We start from the raw sequence: 21,920 nt of genomic DNA, 5'->3' as shown, positions 1-21,920 counted from the left end.
TCAATCGCTATTTTTTGCACCATTCAGATATCTCGTCAAAGTAATTTTGTAGCTCGCTTTGGTTTTGTTGACTTCACTAGAAGGTAAACTACGACAATCTGAGAGAGCTGGTAAACTGCAATCCAAATTATTTATGTAGATTCAAGAAAAGCAAAGGATCTGTCACATTTCGCTGGGGAACGTCGGCTGTGACAACATTTTCAATAGATGGGTTCGTTTTGTAACCTTTTTAAACTAATCCAGTCGATGTCCCATATACACGCCGTTTGCTAGAAAGTAACTCGTCAGTTCAGGAGCTAAATACCCTCTCCATGCATCATCTCACAGACCTAGTACTCCCTGTACAGACACTCCGACGAGACTAAACCGAAACAGCTTCACCGTGTAGGTTTAATTAGGCGAGAACCGTAACTGTATTTTTTCGTCGTTTGCTTCTGAGCGCCTTCGAACACTAATAGCTGCATCCGCCAAATAAACTTCGACAGCCAGCCCACTCTGCGGGTTCCGCACAGTAGACGTCTTTCGCTGTTAGCAATTAATTACATGCGGAGGGAAGTGACGGCGATGCCACCCGCGATCTAAGTGCGGGAAAGTTTCTGTCGTCGCAGATGGCAAAAACGCGTAATTACTGAAGGCAAACGTCTGCCAGGATGGCCCAGCATGCTCCACGGCAGTAGACGTTTTCATTAAATGTGTTATTACACCTGCATTACGATATTATTAAAGCTCGACGTCGTATTTCACTTAAAGCTGAGCTCTGGTAGCAAAGAAAACGAGCCGGGGACGCCAGAGAGGGAAAAAAAGTTCTCTTGTGAAGGTACAGTAAGGAAAGAAAAAAAGGAAGGGCTTTCGTAGTAATTAATCGGCGTAACTTTTATTTTTGAGCGGAATCGTGCTCCCTGCTCCCAGCTGCCGCCGAGCCGGAGGTAGAATTTTAATTAGCCGAGAGCGTGCGGCAGACAATGGCGAGCAAATAGCAGTTCAAGGTGGTGGGCAGTCCCGCGGAGGCGCTGAAAAACTCATTCAGGGGGGATGCAACGGCCAGGGCGGGCAACCTGTGCGCCGCAAAAACCCCGCACGTATGCCGCGCACATACCCGCGTACACGCAAGCCTCGCTTAATGACGCAATAAAATGGAACTGAATAATTGCTTGTAAAAGGGAGCCCCACCGGCCTTAGTGCCGGTTTTTGTGCTCGTAGAATTCTGTCTTCCTCTCCCACCTTCCCCTACCGCGCCCCCCTCTCGTGGTCACCCCTGTTGATTTCCTCTGTACTGCCTACGTTTGTTCCGAGTGAAATGTTTGTGGGCAAAATTGGCCGCCCTGCAGACGAGGCCAGTCCGGCCGGGCGCAACCATAAGTCAAGGCAAATGGATGGCGACCGCGCAAGGGGAAGGCGGGGAGCGGCGGAGGAAGGGGGCAGAAAAAAGAACGGAAAACGAAAGAGAGGACCGAGTGGCGCCCTCCTCTTTTGGCGTTTCGGGCAAAACGTCTTTGGAAATTAATACCGGTACAAATTGAGCGCTGCGCCTTTCTTGTGGCTGGCTGTGGATGGAAACACTTAAAAGAGCGCGGGTTGTGATTTGTTGCTCCCTCCCTCCCCCCCGCCCCGTCTCCCCTCTCCCTGTGCTATCTTCCCCTACCACGGAGAAGATCTGGGTGCCAGTGGAGGGGACGTGGGGAGGAGGGGTGCAGGGCAAGGCCGACGTTTAATAGCGAGCTGTGTAGACACAGGGCGGTGGCAGCTGCGCGTAAAAACTTAATCGCTGTCCCACGTGGATGTTACCAGGCCATAAGCCGCAGATCGCTTTCGTGAGAACTGAACGGCAGCGGCGACGCGGGGACTAAACGGCCGTACGCACAGGCATTACAAATCGGCGTATCGCACTCACTCCCTGCTCGTTCTCGACTATAGCGAGCAAAGAGTGGTCCACTTATTGCCTGCAGTTGCGCGTTTTCTCTCCGGGGCGTTCGACCTGTTCAGATCTATTACTGCAGCTGCAGCTATTGGCGCAGGTTAATAATTCCACTCACGGCAGTCTGGTTGTATTGTTGCACTCAACAAATGATACATGGCAGATTCGCAGTAACAGCTTGTCACAGAGGGCAAAACAAACGTACTAAATATATGGCACCACTGACAACTTCTGAAATGTGGGAGTCTCTTTCTTCTATGATGTCCCACAATTTTCACAAATGTGCAGGACTGTCGTTTACTTTACTATCGGCGTCGCGGCCGTTGGCGACGGAAAAGCCGTGATAGCGGGATGGGAAACGAAATCGCTCGTGTCCTTTTAAAACGAACCATTCCGACATTCACATCAACCGATTTCAGGAAAAACGCGGAAAACGACAATTCGGGAGGTCGGGCGCGATTTAAACACTTTTTTTTTTGTGTTCCGTAAATGAACCTGCACTTCCGCGGATGGGACCGTAACGTCTAGCAAAGTATTATGACTTGCACAGTTTACGACTGGAAGAGACACGTTGTAGACGGAACAGATTTGACAAACCACGGTCTTAAATCCGTTTTACACAAGAAATGGATTTTATGCTTTCTTGTCTCCGTAGTCATTATAGTGTTGTTCGGTTTGTTTTCGTGACACACTAGTTTTCTCTTACACGATCAACGAGATGTTTGAAACCAAAAATGTGTGTACGTTTTACAGACAAAAAGCCTACACTGTCCATAAATAAGAACGTAAATAGATAAACGTGTTTTAGTGAAAATTATTTCAATAATGAAAATGTCAGAATTATTTGACGAGAAAAGTAAGTTTGGTGTTATTTGGCACTTCGCAAGAAAACAATCCCGAAAGGATAAATTACAAAAGTATGCTATTTATTGCGTCCTAGATACTGTCTGATGTGTTCGCACTTTGCAAGTTTATATTTTCTTGAGCAAATTATTGTATATGTTCTGAAATGTTTGGGTAGCACTTTGTTCTCAGTGCAAATGATGTACTACACCATATTTGACGAGAACTTCCACTACCAGTTCTGCTGTGGGTGTTGATAAACTCTGTTATCATTGCTTGTTCCTATATTTTTCCACTATATTTTGGTATTTGCTTAAAATGGATAGTCCCTCAAAGTGTCTCTTTCATCTTTAAAGCAGGAATGGCTCCATAAGTCGTGAATACGTCTTCTAGAACAGAGTTAGGCTAGGTATGAGGGACTAGCCAGTGAAGCAGTATTGTAACGTTTGCAGTGTAATACATTATGAGTAATAACTCCAAAATTAAGTTATGTCACTTACAGAATATATAAGTAAATCTGTTCACTTTTTCACGTTCCCTGAGAAAAGGGGAGTGTGCAGCACGATACCTGTAGCAGCCAACACAGCTGACCTGGGTACTGCATTGTCGACGTTATCGTCTTCGCTTCTGCTGTACGAAGTGGATGGTTACAGTACAGCGAGGGACAGACAAATGCTGTATTTGTTGAAAAAAGTGCATTATCGTAATGCCTACGTCCGTAGTGCTTAAGAAACAATGTCTGTGCTCGAATATTGATAAGGCATTTCCACCATGCCACGACTATGATTTATGGCTCCAAACAAGCGGTTTTGAAAGCATCTTCATTTATTGCAGAGAAAAGTAACTGGTATATGATAGATGAAGTTGTTGGAGAGCAAAAAGTGTGTGATGCTGCGAAACTGGATAAACAGTTCGTGCATCTTAGTTGCTTCAGCTCCAAAGTAAGGTTTTACTGTTTCCGTATTATCTTAAACATTAATATGCATTCACTACGGCTTCAACACCGAGGAAGAAAAGGGAATGAGAGGAAACTTAAAAAAAAGTTACAAAGCAAACAAAAATAAATAAATTAGACGACCGTCAGGAGGAGGATGAGGAGCAGGAGAAGGGAAATGACAAATCCAAATGAGAATGAGGTAGGGGAGGATAGCATAGGTCTTTCCACGTGACAAACCCCCTTAATCCCAACGTCTGGATTCAAATGACTATGGCATTGATGGGCAGTGCATGGCTGACTTACTCTTTCTCTATTTATTACAAAGTATTTTTCTCAGTTGTAGCCCTATAGGTATTTAAGGAAACATTTGGCCATCATATGCTGGCATTTATCTACATTTATTTCTTTCGAAGTTTCCCGCTTCTGTGGTGTCTACCCAGGTGACGTACGTACATTTCAAGTGTTGTGAAGGAGCATGGTAGAAACAAAGTTGCCAACACTGCCAGTTGCTATCTTTGCTATTTTGAAATACGCAACCAAGGCGAGGAACTCAGCGTTTCCTTGGTCATCTGTTTCACAATACAGCAGACAATTTCTAATAAGACACTAGATTTTACGAATGACTTGTATTTACAGCCAATTCTCACACTTTTTCGTCTCTATATAATTTTCATTGTCTCGTCCTTTTGGAACAATATTAAAATGGAAGACTTGCTACGCCAAAAAACCTGTCACCCTGGGCTGTGGCGCGGCTCATCCCCCTCCCCCTCCCCCTCTCCTTCAGAGCCGTCCCTGTCGTAAAGACGACAAACTGCAAAGCCGACAGCTCTGAGAACATACGCAATTTTGGCGGCGACGTCTAAACGAAAAAGACTACACCAAACAGACGAGACACGGCACAGCAATAAAACGCCAGGGGCGTTGCAGCAGACTCACTTTCCTGTAGTAGTCAGTAGAGACAAAAGGTGGGGAAAGGAAGTTTTAGGACACTGGAAACAAAATAGCGAGTGAGAAAGAAATGCACGAAGAGCAGTCTCAAATCTCTCTCTTTTGAAAGACGCAAAGATCGGCATGCAGATCAGTGACACAGATAAAAATTAGGGGCGGGAGTGGGGGGGCGGAGTGGAGGCGGCGAGGGAATCTACATCTACATTTGTATTTATACTCCACAACCCACCCAACGGTGAGTGGCGGAGGGCACTTTACGTGCCACTGTCATTACCTCCCTTTCCTGTTCCAGACGCGTATGGTTCGCGGGGAGAACGACTGCCGGAAAGACTCCGTGCGTGCTCGAATCTCTCTAATTTTACGTTCGTGATCTCCTCGGGAGGTATAAGTAGGGGGAAGCAATATATTCGATACCTCATCCAGAAACGCACCCTCTAGAAAACCTGGACAGCAAGCTACACCAAGATGCAGAGCGCCTCTCTTGCAGCGTCTGCCACTTGAGTTTGCTTAACATCTCCGTAACGCTATCACGCTTACCAAATAACCCTGTGACGAAACGCGCCGCTCTTCTTTGGATCTTCTCTATCTCCTCTGTCAACCCGACTTGGTACGGATCCTATACTGATGGGCAATACTCAAGTATAGGTCGAACGAGTGTTTTGTAAGCCACCTCCTTTGCTGATGCCCTAAATTTTCTAAGGACTTTCTCAATGAATTTCAACCTGGCACCCGCCTTACCAACAATTAATTTTATATGATCATTCTACTTCAAATCGTTCCTAACCATACTCCCAGATATTTTACAGAAGTAATTGCTACCAGTGTTTGTTCCGCTATCATATTGTTGTTGTTGTGGTCTTCAGTCATGAGACTGGTTTGATGCAGCTCTCCATGCTACTCTATCCTGTGCAAGCTTCTTCATCTCCCAGTACCTACTGCACACTACATCCTTCTGAATCTGCTTAGTGTATTCATCTCTTGGTCTCCCTCTACGATTTTTACCCTCCACGCTGCCCTCCAATACTAAATTGGTGATCCATTGATGCCTCAGAACCTGTCCTACCAATCGATCCCTTCTTCTAGTCAAGTTGTGCCACAAACACGTCTTCTCCCGAATCCTATTCAATACCTCCTCATTAGTTATGTGATCTACCCATCTAATCTTCAGCATTCTTCTGTAGCACCAAATTTCGAAAGCTTCTATTCTCTTCTTGTCCAAAGTATTTATCGTCATTGTTTCACTTCCATACGTGGCTACACTCCATTCAAATGACTATTTGGGGTTCGCCGATGACTTCCTGACACTTAAATCTATACTCGATGTTAGCAAATTTCTCTTCTTCAGGAACGCTTTCCTTGCCATTGCCAGTCTACATTTTATATCCTCTCTACTTCGACCATCATCAGTTATTTTGCTCCCCAAATAGCAAAACTCCTTTACTACTTTAAGTGTCTCATTTCCTAATCTAATTCCCTACATTCTAATTCGACTACATTCCATTATCCTCGTTTTGCTTTTGTTGATGTTCATCTTATATCCTCCTTTGAAGACACTGTCCATTCCATTCAACCTGCTCTTCCAAGTCCTTTGCTGTCTCTGACAGAATTACAATGACATCGGCGAACCTCAAAGTTTTAAATTCTTCTCCATGGATTTTAATACCTACTCGAATTTTTCTTTTGTTTCCTTTACTGCTTGTTCAATATACAGATTGAATAACATCGGGGAGAGGCTACAAGCCTGTCTCACTCCCTTCCAAACAACTGCTTCCCTTTCATACCACTCTTACAACTGCCATCTGGTTTCTGTACAAATTGTAAATAGCCTTTCGCTCCCTGTATTTTACTCCTGCCACCTTCAGAGCATTTCTCTAAGTCCACAAATGCTACAAACGTAGGTTTGCCTTTTCTTAATCTATTTTCTAAGATAAGTCGTAGGGTCAGTATTGCCTCGCGGGTTCCAACATTTCTACGAAATCCAAACTGATCTTCCCCGAGGTCGGCTTCTACCAGTTTTTCCATTCGTCTATAAAGAATTCGCGTTAGTATTTTGCAGCTGTGACTATCATATAATCATACAATAAAGGATCCTCCTTTCTATATGTTCGCGATACATTACATTTGTCTATGTTAAGGGTCAGTTGCCACTCCCTGCACCGAGTGCCTATCCGCTGCAGATAGGAATCTGGCTCAGCGAGGAACAAAGACGCGCTAGACAAGTCAGTTGTGGCGCAGGCAGATATAAACAATAACCTGCGAGGCGCCTTCCCTTTCGTTTGCTGACAGCGGCGGCCTTCAGTGCAGAGCGAACGCACGGACGGGCGGGCGACAGCTCCGGAACAATGCCGGCTCGCTCACTCATTAATGTGTTACACGCACCAGCACGGCGGTGACGTATTCCGTCGAGTCAGCGCGTCGCGCCCGGCGTTATGGACGAGCGGTGCGGCCGAGGTCGTGACCCCGCGGACGACGAGGCGCGTTTTATTATTTACAGTGGATAAAGAGGCCGGCGCGCGCACAATGAAGACGTCCGCGGCCCGCCGGCCCGGCCGTACGTCACGCGCCGCGTGGCAAATTGAACAATGCGCCCCTGGGTGGCCATTGTTGGCGGCGTTGTCCGCGCAGCGGGGCGCCGCCAGGTGGCTCTGCTCTCCCCACCCACCGGCCGCCGGCCGCGTCGCGTCGCGTGAAATTCCTTTCCTTCCTTCGTTCTTTCTTTTTATGTCCCCTCTACACATCTGCTAGCGACATTCTCCCTTTCGGCAGCGAGCTCCTAAGCCGTTGTTGTCGGCCTCGCATCCGCTGCCCAGTAGCGGACCGTAATGCCTCTTCAGACTTGGGCGCAGTTCACATCTGTCAATGAAAGCTTGCTCCTCTGCACTGCGGCAACCACCCACGCGGAACCTGAAGCATCCCACTTCACTCCAACCACCTCAAAATCACATAAACTGAACGTACGCTCTCGCATCAAGGTCCATTAGTTACTAAATGGTTCAAATGGTTCTGAGCACTATGGGACTTAACTGCTGTGGTCATCAGTCCCCTAGAACTTAGAACTACTTAAACCTAACTAACCTAAGGACATCACACATATCCATGCCCGAGGAAGGATTCGAACCTGCGACCGTAGCGGTCACGCGGTTCCAGACTGTAGCGCCTAGAACCGCACGGCCACTCCGGTCGGCCATTAGTTACTGCTGGATTCGATTTCTCCTATTCGCTTCAACCAAAGCCCTACACCTTCTTCTTTGTAAGGTTGCTGTTGTTGTTGTTGCCGGCCACAGTGGCCGTGTGGTTCTAGGCGCTACAGTCTGGGACCGCGAGACCGCTACGGTCGCAGGTTCGAATCCTGCCTCGGGCATGGATGTGTGTGATGTCCTTAGGTTAGTTGGGTTTCAGTAGTTCTAAGTTCTAGGGAAGTGATGACCTCAGATGTTAAGTCTCATAGTGCTAGGAGCCATTTGAACCATTTTTTTGTTGTTGTTGTGGTCTTCAGTCCAGAGACTGGTTTGATGCAGCTCACCATGCCACTCTATCCTGTGCAAGCTTCTTCATCTCCCAGTACCTACTGCACACTACATCCTTCTGAATCTGCTTAGTGTATTCATCTCTTGGTCTCCCTCTACGATTTTTACCCTCCACGCTGCCCTCCAATACTAAATTGGTGATCCCTTGATGCCTCAGAACATGTCCTACCAACCGATCCCTTCTTCTGGTCAAGTTGTGCCACAAACTTCTCTTCTCCCCAATTCTATTCAATACTTCCTCATTAGTTATGTGATCTACCCATCTAATCTTCAGCATTCTTCTGTAGCACCACATTTCAAAAGCTTCTATTCTCTTCTTGTCCAAACTATTTATCGTCCATGTTTCACTTCCATACATGGCTACACTCCATACGAATACTTTCAGAAATGACTTCCTGACACTTAAATCTATACTCGATGTTAACAAATTTCTCTTCTTCAGAAACGCTTTCCTTGCCATTGCCAGCCTACATTTTATATCCTCTCTACTTCGACCATCATCAGTTATTTTGCTCCCCAAATAGCAAAACTCCTTTACTACTTTAAGTGCCTCATTTCCTAATCTAATTCCCTCAGCATCACCCGACTTAATTAGACTACATTCCATTATCCTTGTTTTGCTTTTGTTGATGTTCATCTTATATCCTCCTTTCAAGACACTGTCCATTCCATTCAACTGCTCTTCCAAGTCCTTTGCTGTCTCTGACAGAATTACAATGTCATCGGCGAACCTCAAAGTTTGTATTTCTTCTCCATGGGTTTTAATTCCTACTCCGAATTTTTCTTTTGTTTCCTTTACTGCTTGCTCAATATACAGATTGAATAACATCGGGGAGAGGCTACAAGCCTGTCTCACTCCCTTCCAAACCACTGCTTCCCTTTCATGCCATTCGACATTGTAAGGTAACATGGATAAAATACAATGACCACAAGTTATTTGTAACTTGCATACAAACTATTGGGGACCATCAAACGAAACTCGAGCACTCGCCACAACGGGATGATGGAACGTTTCTATTTAAAAATAATCTCCATACGCTTTAAGACTTTTATCCCACTGGGAAACGAGAAAACCAATTTCTGCTTGGTAGAACGCTGTCGGCCACTGACGGATCCACAGGCGCAGCCTCTCTGCTACTTCCTCGTCCGACTGAAACCGACATCCTCTCATGTCTTTCTTTAGGTCACCAACGTCATGAAAATCACAAGGTGAAAGTTCAGGGCTGTATGGAGGACATTGCTGTGTTTCCCAACCAAACTGATGAAGCGTAGCCTTCCCCGATTGACAGTTTTGGGGCGACTGTCATCGTGCAACTGGATGATTCCGTCCGAAAACATTCGTTTTGACTTTACGAAGTGTCTTCATAGCGTCGCTAACTGGCTGTGGTTCCATGGTCGAATAAATCGGCGGACAGAGAGCCGCTGCAGTCTAAGAAGCTCATCGCGACATTACCGGAACTTGTGTGCACAGCTTTGGATTTCTTAGGCGGGGTATATGCGGGATGTTTCCACCGTATGCTCTGCTGTTTTTCATCGGGCTGTCGGAAGACTGTCATTCGGAATCATCCTGTTGCATGGTGACTTAATACGTGTGGTGATTACTTTTGAGTGAAGCCATTCCGTGGTACCGTTTTGACAAGCCTCCGTTTTTGATTTGAATGCCTGTAACAGAATGCAGTTATATGAGTCGACAGACATGGAATGGAAGCAGTGATTCAGACAAACTTGCAGCCTATCCCCGATGTCATTCAGTTGGCTGACTGAACACGCATTAAAGGACACACAGGAAAAATTTGGAAAGGTGGTTAAAGTTCAAGGAGAAAAAGTAAAAATTTTGAAGTTTGCTGATTACGTAGTAATTCTGAGACAATTCTCTGAACAGTAAAGGACTTCGAATAATATCCGAGTGGAACAGCCATTGTCTTAAAAAAATATATAAGATGAACATCAACGAAAGTAAAATATGGAGAATGCAGTGTAAGTGAATTATCTCAAACGTTGCCGAGGAAACTGGATTAGGAAATGCAGATTTCCTCCTGATCGTGAGTTAACAGATTTTTTCCAGAGAAAGCTGGGTGTGTCCTAGTTCTCACATTAGTAGGGACCAAGTGCTGGGAGAAACTGAGATTGTTGCACAGTAGGAGCGCCGAGTTGGTAAGCGAGCAGGAGCGGCTCGCTGTCCGTAAGAGAAAAGCCTGAGAAAGAGCGCCCCAGCCCCTCATAAGGAGGCATTGTGCGCGCAGCGGCACTGCGGCGAGCGGCGGGTGGCGGCGGCGGATTTCTCTGGGGACACGCCCCCACGCCGCCCCCGCAAGCAGCGCCCGTCTTCCCACGCCGTCACGTCCACCCCACGGGACGCCGCTGGCCGGCCTGAGAACTGCTGGGCATTTCCATAGTAACGGCGGCCTGCCTAGGATGCTCCCGCGTTTCTCCCGCCACCCGCGCCGCGCCGCTCCGCTCCGCACGCGACGCCTGTTCCTTCCGCCAAGTCCAGCTCAAGTCACAGTCATACTTCGTCGCTGCTTCGAAGGCGCCACATATGGGAGCACAACACTCGAACCGAGTATTGGCTACCACCGCTGCAGTTTCTCTGTTGACTCTGAAAAGGAGCGCAGCCGACTGAGAGACCAGAGGAACAATTTATCTCGAGGAAGCGTGCTTTGTGCCAATTTGTCGTAATGTGCAGTCGACTCTAGACACCTCAGAGTTCAACGGAAGTAGCAAAACATTCGAATAACTGAGAATTCGATAACGCGAGTACTACTGATAAAAGTGGAAACAGTGAAAAGCCGAAATACGAGCATACGTTAAAAGATTGATACTGAGGTTTCAGTAACTTAGAAACGGAAGCTGAAAGGAACAATCAGAACCCAAAATAAGATTTACTTTTGACCAGTTTCATTATTTATCATTTTAATACTGAGAACCCGGTGTTAACCTGGATATGTATTTGTGCCCATCTTCTATTAAGTCCATCTCCTCCTCTCCCATTTCTCTGTCCTTCTCCTCCCTCCCCTATTGGTGTCTGTCTCCTTCTTCCCCTTCTTTGTCTTCTCCTGCCGCCTCCGCTTCTCTCTGCACATTATGACCTCCACCCCAATAGGAGACTGACTGGTCTTACCGCCACAGATCGTACCAATGTCTGTACCAAATTTGGTTGAAATCGTTTCAGATGTCAAGGATAAGCTTTCTTTCCGTGTATATAACCACGAACGCACATGACAAATATATTAAACATATTCTACACGTATCTGTACATATCTCTAGCTAATTTTGCCCCGAAAGTCGTATCTCCTGCCCCATGAGTCTTACAATGATATAATTTTGTTGGAACATTCAATGGTATATGTGAATACCGTCTGCAAAATGTGCCACGTACACAGTAGTAAATTAAAACTCATACTTGATGCGACTGTTTTACTGCAAGAACAGTGGAAATATAAGCGGTAAACGTGTTTCCATTCAACATTTTGTGGGGGTGTATTGTATTGTGTATTGAACTGGGGACCTAGAAACGACGGAGATGCTTCGTCCCGCCGTAGCCCTCAGTGGTTCACAACCCCACAACTGGCCACAGCACTCCACCCACCTTATCGCCTCCCCACACCGAACCCGACAGGTGACATGTACGTAAGCGTCCTGTTTGATCACCTGCATCCATTGACGTCCATTGTGCATTCCGACGGACTTGGGCAATTCCAGCCAGACAATGCGACACCTCACAAATGCAAAATTGTTACAGAGTGACTCCAGGAACGCTCTTTGGAGTTTAAACACTTCCGCTGGCCACCAAACTCCCCAGACGTGAACGTTATTGGGCATATCTGGGACGTGCTGTTCTCCAACCCCTCTTACTCTTACGGATTTATGGACAGCCCTGCAGGCTTCCTGGTATCAGTTTCCTCCAGCACCACTTTAGTCGAGTCCATGCGACGTCATGTCGCAGTACTTGTGCGTGCTCGCGTGGGCCCTACACGACATTATGCAGGTGTACAAGTTTCTTTGGATCTTCAGTGTATATATCCATTTTGATAATAAATATGGATTTCAAATTAAAGGCACGCACACATTTATTATTATTATTATTATTAATCTCATGGCCATACGTATACGAAGGTTACAAAACTAACACGTCGCCATTTAAACACAGTTCTCCAACATAGAATAACACAAATGACAACAGCTATAAATGGATATTAAGGCTTTTTATGTATCGTATCACACCACTCGTAGCTGCTAGGAAATCTTCGAAAGGACTCGTTTAGGCACGTGGGGACATGTTGATACGACACGAACAACTGTCTGTCGTTCTTCACCACAGCCGCACTTGTGGAAAGTGTCTGCACATTTCTAAGAACTCGTAAGAAAATTTCAGTTCGTTTATTTCTCCATGCTGGACAAACTGTGTCATCAACGCTCGTATTTTCTCCATAAAACATCATAAAAACAAAGTTAGTTTTTTTCTTTTGAGTTAGTGGGTCTACCCTCATTTTCGTCGAACCCGAAACGTTCAGTCACCAGACTAGCATCAAATGACCTGGCGAATGACCTGAAACACATAATCACCGACAGGTATGTTGCGTCCTCTCCTGTGAGAATGTGTTTTTGGCGCGGTATGTCACGACAATCGTTTCAATTTATCGAGTGTACCAAACAAAAAAGGATTTCCTCGATTTTCGAGGCGTTCTTAGAGAGGCTTCACACGTTTGGTTCATCGCCAAATTCGATTTATCTAGGTTCGTCCTGGCAATAGTCGACTGTATGTTGTTTCACGTACGACTAGAGCGCTGTTCCCGGTGTCGCTTGGGAACCGACACTCTTGTAAGCAGGCTGCAATCACCGGTTGCTCAGAAGGTAGAACATGGCATATCGGTTTTAACAGGGAACGAATGAGCAGCCTCGGAGCAGTGTTGTCGGCTGACAAGGGCAGAAGGCACTGGACGGACGGTTACAGTAGGCCTATTTGTCACGGCTGGTGTCAGGTGTCGCAGCCACAATTAGTCATCCCCACTGACTGATGGCAGCTGTCCTGACTAATGGACACAACATACACCGGCCTCACACGCTCTTTCACATATGACCTCCACCCGCGCGCCACCCAAGCGGCAACCGCGTAGCTAGTTCGTAATATAGGAGTTGTGTTGTCCAATGCGTCCTGAACACCTCCTGTTTATGTGTGTTCCGGTGTTCAGTGAGACATCCCCTTGTCTGCTAGTGCCTGTCAAACTAACATCGTGCACCTCTAATCACCTTTTAGAATGAATGAATGTTAACTTGGTTCTTAGATCTGCCCCTCACACTGTGACTAGGAGTGTGAATTGTTAACCCACTAGACTTGTATTTGGAACACGTGTCATCTCGCCATCCTGATTGAGATTTCCTGTGGTTTCCCTAATCCAACTGAAGCAAAATTCCAGAATAAGATTACAAAGGCGAAGGCCAAAACTCCGGTTTTATCTAACAGTTCCTACCTGTTGTTAATGTCACTCTCATTTCTTGCCAAGCTTTACGTAAAACCATGTGGAAACCTTGAATTTATACCATTGTCGAGTTAATAATTGTACTGTATGCTAGTCGGGGGCCTAGAAACGACGGAGAGGCTCCGCCCCCGCCGCAGCCGTAGTGGTTCACGATCCCACGACGACTACCGCAGTCCACTTCACCCCTCCGCCGCCACATACCGAACCACTGTTCCAGGGTTATTGTGCAGTTCGGCCCCGGTGGTCACCCCCCCCCCCCCCCCCTGCACAACCATCTGCACGAACAGTTCGACGACGTTTGCAGTAGCATGGACTATCAGCTCGGAGACCATGGCTGCTGTTACCCTTGACGCTGCATCACAGACAGGAACGCCTGCCGTGGTGTACTCAACTACGAACCTGGGTGCACGAATGGTAAAACGTCATTTTATCGGATGAATCCAGGTTCTGTTTACAGCATCATGATTGTCGCATCCGTGTTTGGCAACATCGCGGTGAAAGCACATTGGAAGCGTGTATTCGTCATCGCCATACTGGCGTATCACCCGGCGTGATGGTATGGGGTGCCATGGGTTACATGTCTCGGTCACCTCTTGTTTGCAGTGACGGCACTTTGTACAGTGGACGTTACATTTCAGATGTGTTACGACCCATGGTTCTACCCTTCATTAGATCCCTGCGAAACCCTACATTTCGCAGGATAATGCACGATCGCATGTTGCAGGTCCTGTACGGGCCTTTCTGGATACAGAAAATGTTCGACTGCTGCCCTGGTCAGCACATTCTCCGGATCCCTCACCAACTGAAAACGTCTGGTCGATGGTGGTCGAGCAACTGGCTTGTCACAATACGCCAGTCACTACTCTTGATGAACTGTGGTGTTGTGTTGAAGCTGCATGGCAGCTGTACCTGTACACGCCATCCAAGCTCTGTTTGACTCAATGCCCAGGCGTATCGGGGCCGTTATTACGGCCAGAGGTGGTTGTTCTGGGTACTGATTTCTCAGTATCTATGCACTCAAACTGCGTTCTAGTATGATCTATTTGTCCAATGAATACCCGTATATCATCTGCATTTCTTCTTGGTGTAGCAATTTTAATGGCCAGTAGTGTAGTTCATGGTGTGTAGTCTTTTTGTCCTCTCAAACAATACAGGCGACATCCACTGACTGACCAAATACCAGACAACAGCTGAGCTTCACGCTGAATGACATCTCTTGCATTACACTGTGCTGAGAGCTGATTCTGAACGTGTCGCTTGTGTTTGCCTGCAGCACGTGGTGTCGGAGATGCGGCGCGAGTGCAAGTGCCACGGCATGTCGGGCTCGTGCACGATCCGCACGTGCTGGATGCGGCTGCCCAGCTTCCGCGTCGTGGGCGACAACCTGAAGGACCGCTTCGACGGCGCGTCGCGCGTCATGCTGAGCAACGCGGCTGCGCCGGGCGGCGGCAAGCGCAGCCGCTACAACCTGCAGCTGCGGCCCTACAACCCAGACCACAAGCCGCCCGGCGTCAAGGACCTGGTGTACCTGGAGCCGTCGCCGGGCTTCTGCGAGCGCAACCCGCGCCTCGGCATCCAGGGCACGCACGGCCGCCAGTGCAACGACACCTCCATCGGCGTCGACGGCTGTGACCTCATGTGCTGCGGGCGCGGCTACCGCACGCAGGAAATCACCGTCGTCGAGCGCTGCGCGTGCACTTTCCACTGGTGCTGCGAGGTCAAGTGCAAGCTCTGCCGCACCGTCAAGACCATCCACACGTGTCTCTAGGCGGCTCCCCTTCGGACACCTCCACCCCCCCCCCCCCCACCACCACCAACACGTCAACCATTCCTCTTCTCAGTGCTGCTGGCCCTCCGACTCCGCAAACTCCTCTCCCGTTTCCTCCAGGAGTCTCTTCCCGTTCACTGTTTTCCCTACTGCAGTGTCAGTTTCACATTTCGTCATGCCCAGTTCCACTCCACATGATCATCCTTTAAGAATGTGTCTGTATCAGAATTTACTTTCATTGCCCGTTTTCCAGGAATTTGGAACCGACAGGCCTTCTTCAGCATCCTCAACAGTCCCAACAATGCCATTTCTGTGCAACGAGAAACTGAACGACGCTGGCCCAGACGTAGTTGCTTGTAGCAACTAGGCACTTGTGATCTGCTGTTCCGACTTTAGAGCCTGGACAAAAGAACTAGTGTACGCTTACCAAAAACTCTCACCTCTTACACGTCAACCACCCCTCTTCTCAGCGCTGGTAGCCCTCTGACTTCACCAGCCCCTCTACCGCTTCCTCCAAACGAGTCTTCCCATTCACTGTTTTCCCTATTGCAGTGTCAATTTCACATATCGTCATGCCCAGCTTCCCTCCATATGACAATCCTCTAAGACTTTGAGTCTATATCAGAATTCCATTTGCTTACCCCCTTCTTCAGGAATCCAGAATCGAAGTATCTTCTTGAGCATAGCAGTGCTGTGTAACAAGAAACTGCAACGGCGCCGGTCCATCCCAATTTGGTCGCTTGTAGCAAAACAATTTCTAGGCACTTCTGAACTATTGTTCAGACTTAGATCCTGGAGAAATGAGTAGGCATTGAAGAAGTGCGTGCTCACAAAGAGCTCCGTTTACCACGAACGGGCTAGTCACAACTCTTCAAGATTCTGCTGTGCAAGCAATGAAACGTTCTTAATGCCTTACACCGCACTCGAATCTAGTCTAGGAGTTCGATTACGTGCGTTGCTCCACAAGTTTTTACCCTTGAGCTATAAGAATATGCCTTCAAATGATTTTACCATGCATCTGAGGTAATAGTCTAGAGCCGAATATATTGGTGACTAAGTTCTTCCCTATATACTCGAAATAGGGGACGAGCCACTATCAAGTGGACGGGCAACTCGCAGCCCAGCCTTTTTCAGAATTCACACCGCTGGTGAGAGGCTCTTCAGGTACTTCATATATGCTGGCACATCATTCACAGCATTTCTCCCAATTTACCCAGTTACTACGGTTTCCATTTTCTCTCCTCTCTCAAACCATGCTACTCAATAGTTTTTCATACACAAAGGCTCACACACTTGCTGATAAAGGCATTACCAATCATACTAATATGTTTACAAACACCAAAATTCTTCTCTCAGATCGATACCTTTTACTCGGGACCGTTAATATATAGAGAGGCAACAAATGAAGAATCTCCTTCGTTTCCCACGGCTGCATTTTCATGCAAATGTAAACCAGAACTGCGTAAGTCAGCCGTTTGATAGAAATCGTCAGTATTCAGACACAACCAATCTTTCAATGTCTCCATTTCTTACATTAATCCCTCTATCCTTCCACTCTTTTAAGTTTCCGCCTACGTCTCATCCTGTGCGTCTTATCCCCAGAAGAGCTACAGTAGGAACAGTTGTCTTACACGATACACTGTAGCAGGTGTTTCCGCTTCCTCCCGCTCCTTGTTCCTGCTGGTCAGAGCGCGCACACCCCTCTGGGCGCAGGGGTGGTCGAGCGAAGGGATCATAAATCGTCCTGGGAAGGAGTTTCACCCGTGTGTGTGTGTGTATGTGTGTGTGGCGTGCGTGTGTGTTCGCTGGGAGGGGTAGCGGACCGGCGTTATCTGTGAGGACGGCAAACACGCGCCGACAAACACCGGGGAGTTATCTCGGAGACAGTTGGGCAAACAGTGAAAGCGTTCTGTACATACGTCTGTGTAAATACTTGAGAGACGCTAAAGACAATATAGTTTTCAAAGAGTTGCGCCGGGGAGGGCCTCGCCTGCCCTCGTCTTCCTACCTGCGGCGCGCCGGCCGCGGCGGCTGCTGCCCTGAAGACTGACGTCCGCTGTTGTAAATCTACTGTAATTAAACGAAACACGACTGCGACGCTCGTATTTAAAAGAAAGAGTGTACCTTCCGATGCCATAAGCTATTGTAATTTTCCTTACAGATGACTGAGTTTAATTGTACAGGGTTTGTGTAGTCATCCCAAAGCGTATTACTTGACACTAGTCAAAACTGAATGAAAGCGTTCTCGTAGAAACGCTGTACATATGCAAGACATAATGCTATAAATATATATATTTTTTGTAATCTAGATAATTTAGCGCTTAAGATGATTATAACACTAGAAGCGTGTTGAGTTACACTTTACATTATGTTTAGTTATACATTTAAATGATACTGCCTAGATATATTATTTATTGAATGACTGTCTGTCAAAAACATTTGCGTCCTTAAAAAATCATGATTGCCAAAATTTGTAAATATAGTGGATTTCTTATGAATTTAGACGCTAAGAGAGAGACTACTTACATGTTTGTACTGTGTCTGTACATATCTTAGTATTTATGTTGAGAAGTATTTAATTTGAATTTTTGTGTACATATTAACGGAGTAGAGACTGTTTCTTTTCCGATTCTGAAGTTCTTAATTACCAAACGCAAGAAGCGTAATTATTTGTGACAATATCATCTAATTTACAAGAAGATAATTTTTTGTTCACATTTGTGTGTCTTTTGAGTTCTGAAATTCCAAATGAACTTTTTATTTTTATTTTAACTATTCTAGACTGTCAGCAAAGTCACTGTAAGTCGTGTAAGAAATGTAAAAAAAATATATTTTATTTTATGTTATTTTGTTTCCTATGCTGACGCAACATTTTGTTTTGATAATATTATGCCTTTCCTCAACAAAATGTTTTTTCCCCTAGCTTTGTTATTAAATAAATAATCTGATGAACTTCCTATGAGGTTGGTTTTAACTTATATGAAATTTTGCATCCCACAACCTTTACGCTATATCTCTTCATCACTCACGTATTGAAACTTAATAAACTCACATAGAGCAGAAAATCTGCTGTTTTCATTAAGCGCAAATCCTTATTGCCAACGAAAAAATATTTAAGGGCAACGAACTCGGAAACTGAAAGTCTGTTTTCTTAGGAAGTGATTATTGCTACAGAGTTCCACTAAGAAAGCACACTAATTTGCTTGAGAGGACATACCCGTGATACTAGCATATGGAAATATACAGGTATAGTCAACATTGTAAGAATACAAAGCTTCTCTTTTCTACACGGTGTTCCAAAATGGTAGGAACAACTTCGGAAACCAAGTACACATCAATAACAAAACCATATTAATTACCTCGCTCGATAGACACTGTGTAAGGCTGCGGCACCTGAAACTCACAGATTTTTTGAGGCGATGTTAGCTGAAAACTTGCTGTGACCTTACCGATGCAGGTGTCCAATGGTCTGTCTCAATCACTCCATCCAAATGACTTGACAACTCCCTTATTCCCTTATTTCTACCTCACCCTTCCTCTCCGGCATTCCTTAGATCTATTCCTGAAACTCAGTTATTGCTTCATCTCTCTTCAACTTCCTATTTAGGAAGCCACCATTAGAAAGGAATACGTTACAATTGCATGCAAATATCACACGATGGTAGAATGATCACAGTTCATCACATCTGCCAGTTTTCGAGTACACTGACGAGGATCATTGTGGATTAATGGAGTTATCTCCATTCACGACACTAATGTTTCTGGCTGCCTTCCCCGCTGTCACCCCTCTATTGAACTCAAACAGAAGAATATGTCATAAATGTTCGATTTCTCCACTCGGAATTCCATTTTCTAGCGTATACAGCTCCACTCACTATCTCCACATGACAAAAAGACAATATGTAAACTCAAACAGCAACAGTGAACTACCAATGAAATTGGCAAACGATAAATAAACCCATAGCAACCGTAAGAAATCAAAAACGCTACGAACTTATGCACCAACATAGTGAACACACAGATTTGCGTAATTCGGACAATATGGACATTAATTGAAGAAAGGAGAAGGGGGAAAGCACCACACTCTTCTACAATGATCATAAAGCATTAGACGCGTCGCTGAAGAGAAAGCTATGCCACTGACCCAAGTTGGATTCCCCTTAATTCTAAAACAGTACCGCACAGTTGTATTCCCCACGTGTTTCCTACAAGGTGTAGTTTCCAGCAGCGGTCGTCAGCGGGTGTTAGCTGTGGGAAATCACTACAAGAAAGATCGTCAATATTTTGTGCCTCATGATAGCGGTTGGACACTGTGGTGTACGTCAATTCGACGGGCAACTTCACACGCTGATATCTTTTCTTCCTTGCCATAAAGTGACAATGCGCGCTCAGTGCAAGTTTGAAATGACGCGTCGTGGGATATTGCAGGACTGAACAGCGGTCGTATGTCGCCTTTTCCCGTTCACCGTTCGAGACACACACCGCTCTACCGAACTGCACTAAGAATGCAGGCTTTAATTTTACCTTCGTTACCATGGCGGCTCTACTGAGCGATTTGCTGTGATCGAAAAAGTGTGTCGAGAAAGAAGTTTCCGATGTGGAAGCATGAACCAAAACAAGAAAATTATGTCTAGTAAACATGGGCCCCAAAATGCGTACCCTAACAACTACGATCACTTTTTTTATCTTCACTTGTGAAACAAATCTCTTCTATTGCAAACGCTTCGATGTTACGAATGGTCTACAGAATGCAGTAATCTATACCATACTACAACCTCAAGGAACATGGAATACACTTTTTAGAAAACACACACACACACACACACACACACACACACACACAGTATTAAAAAGTATTCTGTGTTCTGAGAGGCGGTGGCATATTATGGACTACTGCGTTCTGCAGGTTGTTCATAATATACAGGGTGTAACAGGCGTACGTAAATATATTTATGTTGACTGAGGGCAGCGTACTGAATAACGTTATATTAGTATTTGCGTCATTTGCAGAATAATAATTATAGCTATTAGAAATTATAGCTATTAGAAATAAGTATATAGGTTGGTTACTACATCCAAGTACATTGGGTAAGAGCAAGCCATTAATGCTTATTTTTCCTTGGGCAACAGGTTCAAAATTTTCAAATGTGTGGCCGGCCGCGGTGGTCTAGCGGTTCTGGCGCTGCAGTCCGGAACCGCGGGTCTGCTACGGTCGCAGGTTCGAATCCTGCCTCGGGCATGGGTGTGTGTGATGTCCTTAGGTTAGTTACGTTTAAGTAGTTCTAAGTTCTAGGGGACTTATGACCTAAGATGTTGAGTCCCATAGTGCTCAGAGCCATTTTTTTCAAATGTGTGTGAAATCTTACGGGACTTAACTGCTAAGGTCATCAGTCCCTAAGCTTACACACTACTGAAGCTAAATTATCCTAAGGATAAAAACACACACACACACACACACACACACACACACACACACACACACACACACACACACACACACACACACACACACCTGCCCGAGGGAGGACTCGAACCTCCGCCGGGCTCAGCTGCACAGTCCATGACTGCAGCGCCTGAGACCACTCGGCTAATCCCGCGCTGCAGGGCAGCAGGTCAGGTGTTGAAGCGGGGATGTATGGATGCAAAACGGTTTGCCTGCACTGACAGGAGTAGTCCATTTAGTGGTGCAGCTACAACCTTGCAGCAAACACCAGGTAGCAAATCACCAGACGTGCTTGTGAGAAGACTGTTCGATGCAGAGAAAACGTAACCAGCACACTGATGTGTGTACATATTAAGGTACTGCACCTACACAGTGTTATGGGTGGGTATGTTGTATCTTAACGTGTACACACATCAATGAGCTGGTTGTTTTTTCTCTACATTGAACAGCCTTCCAACAAACACATAATTTACTGCCGGTTGTTTTGTGCATGGACATGACTGCTCAACTACATGAACTGCCAGTCTGCTCGCGCGAGCGCGCGCTTAACTTTTTTTTAATAGTTAATAAATGCCAACGAATATGTCCTAATGGAATTGCCATTCACATGAAAAAGAAGACCTTGATCAGACCAAGTAAAAAGTTGTTCATCTGTTGAAAATTGTTAAAGAAACGAACAGTCACAGAGTTCTTCAAATCGAAAACATCGAAGATAACCCTCTGCTTGGGACATACGACGAGAAAAATATCCTAAGTTCTAGGCACCAAAGCTCGAAAAATTGGCTCAGTAGTTCACTGGATCTCAGACAAGAACGTGAAAGAAAAATACAACGCACTAGGACGAATCAGCAATTAATAGTAAGAAAGAGATAGATTAAAAGCGAATACAGTACACAAAACTGGATACAAGAACACTTACAAGGAGTAAGGCATGGAGAAATCTTGGTAGCACACACACAAACCCAATGAATTTTCTAACCCCCATACACGTCATGAATCACAATCTGCTGTAGTTAGTGGATTAGCGGTTAATGTAGTTTAATTATAAAGGTCTGTATA

At 45.8% G+C, this 21,920-nt stretch overlaps 1 protein-coding gene across 1 annotated transcript in view; it reads left to right on the top strand.

Moving 5' to 3' along the window:
• LOC126456988 (protein Wnt-1-like) overlaps positions 1-15,427 on the top strand; it is a 221,049-nt gene extending 205,622 nt beyond the window's left edge. The window contains exon 5 of the mRNA XM_050092951.1: positions 14,924-15,427. Within this exon, the coding sequence (XP_049948908.1) occupies positions 14,924-15,418 (495 nt within the window). The 3' untranslated portion in view covers positions 15,419-15,427. The remainder of the gene's footprint in view (positions 1-14,923) is intronic.
• Positions 15,428-21,920: the final 6,493 nt, after the last annotated feature.

The sequence above is a fragment of the Schistocerca serialis genome, chromosome 2 (assembly GCF_023864345.2).
Source record: "Schistocerca serialis cubense isolate TAMUIC-IGC-003099 chromosome 2, iqSchSeri2.2, whole genome shotgun sequence".
Lineage (NCBI taxonomy): Eukaryota > Metazoa > Arthropoda > Insecta > Orthoptera > Acrididae > Schistocerca > Schistocerca serialis.
This window is presented reverse-complemented; position numbering and strand designations above follow the sequence as displayed.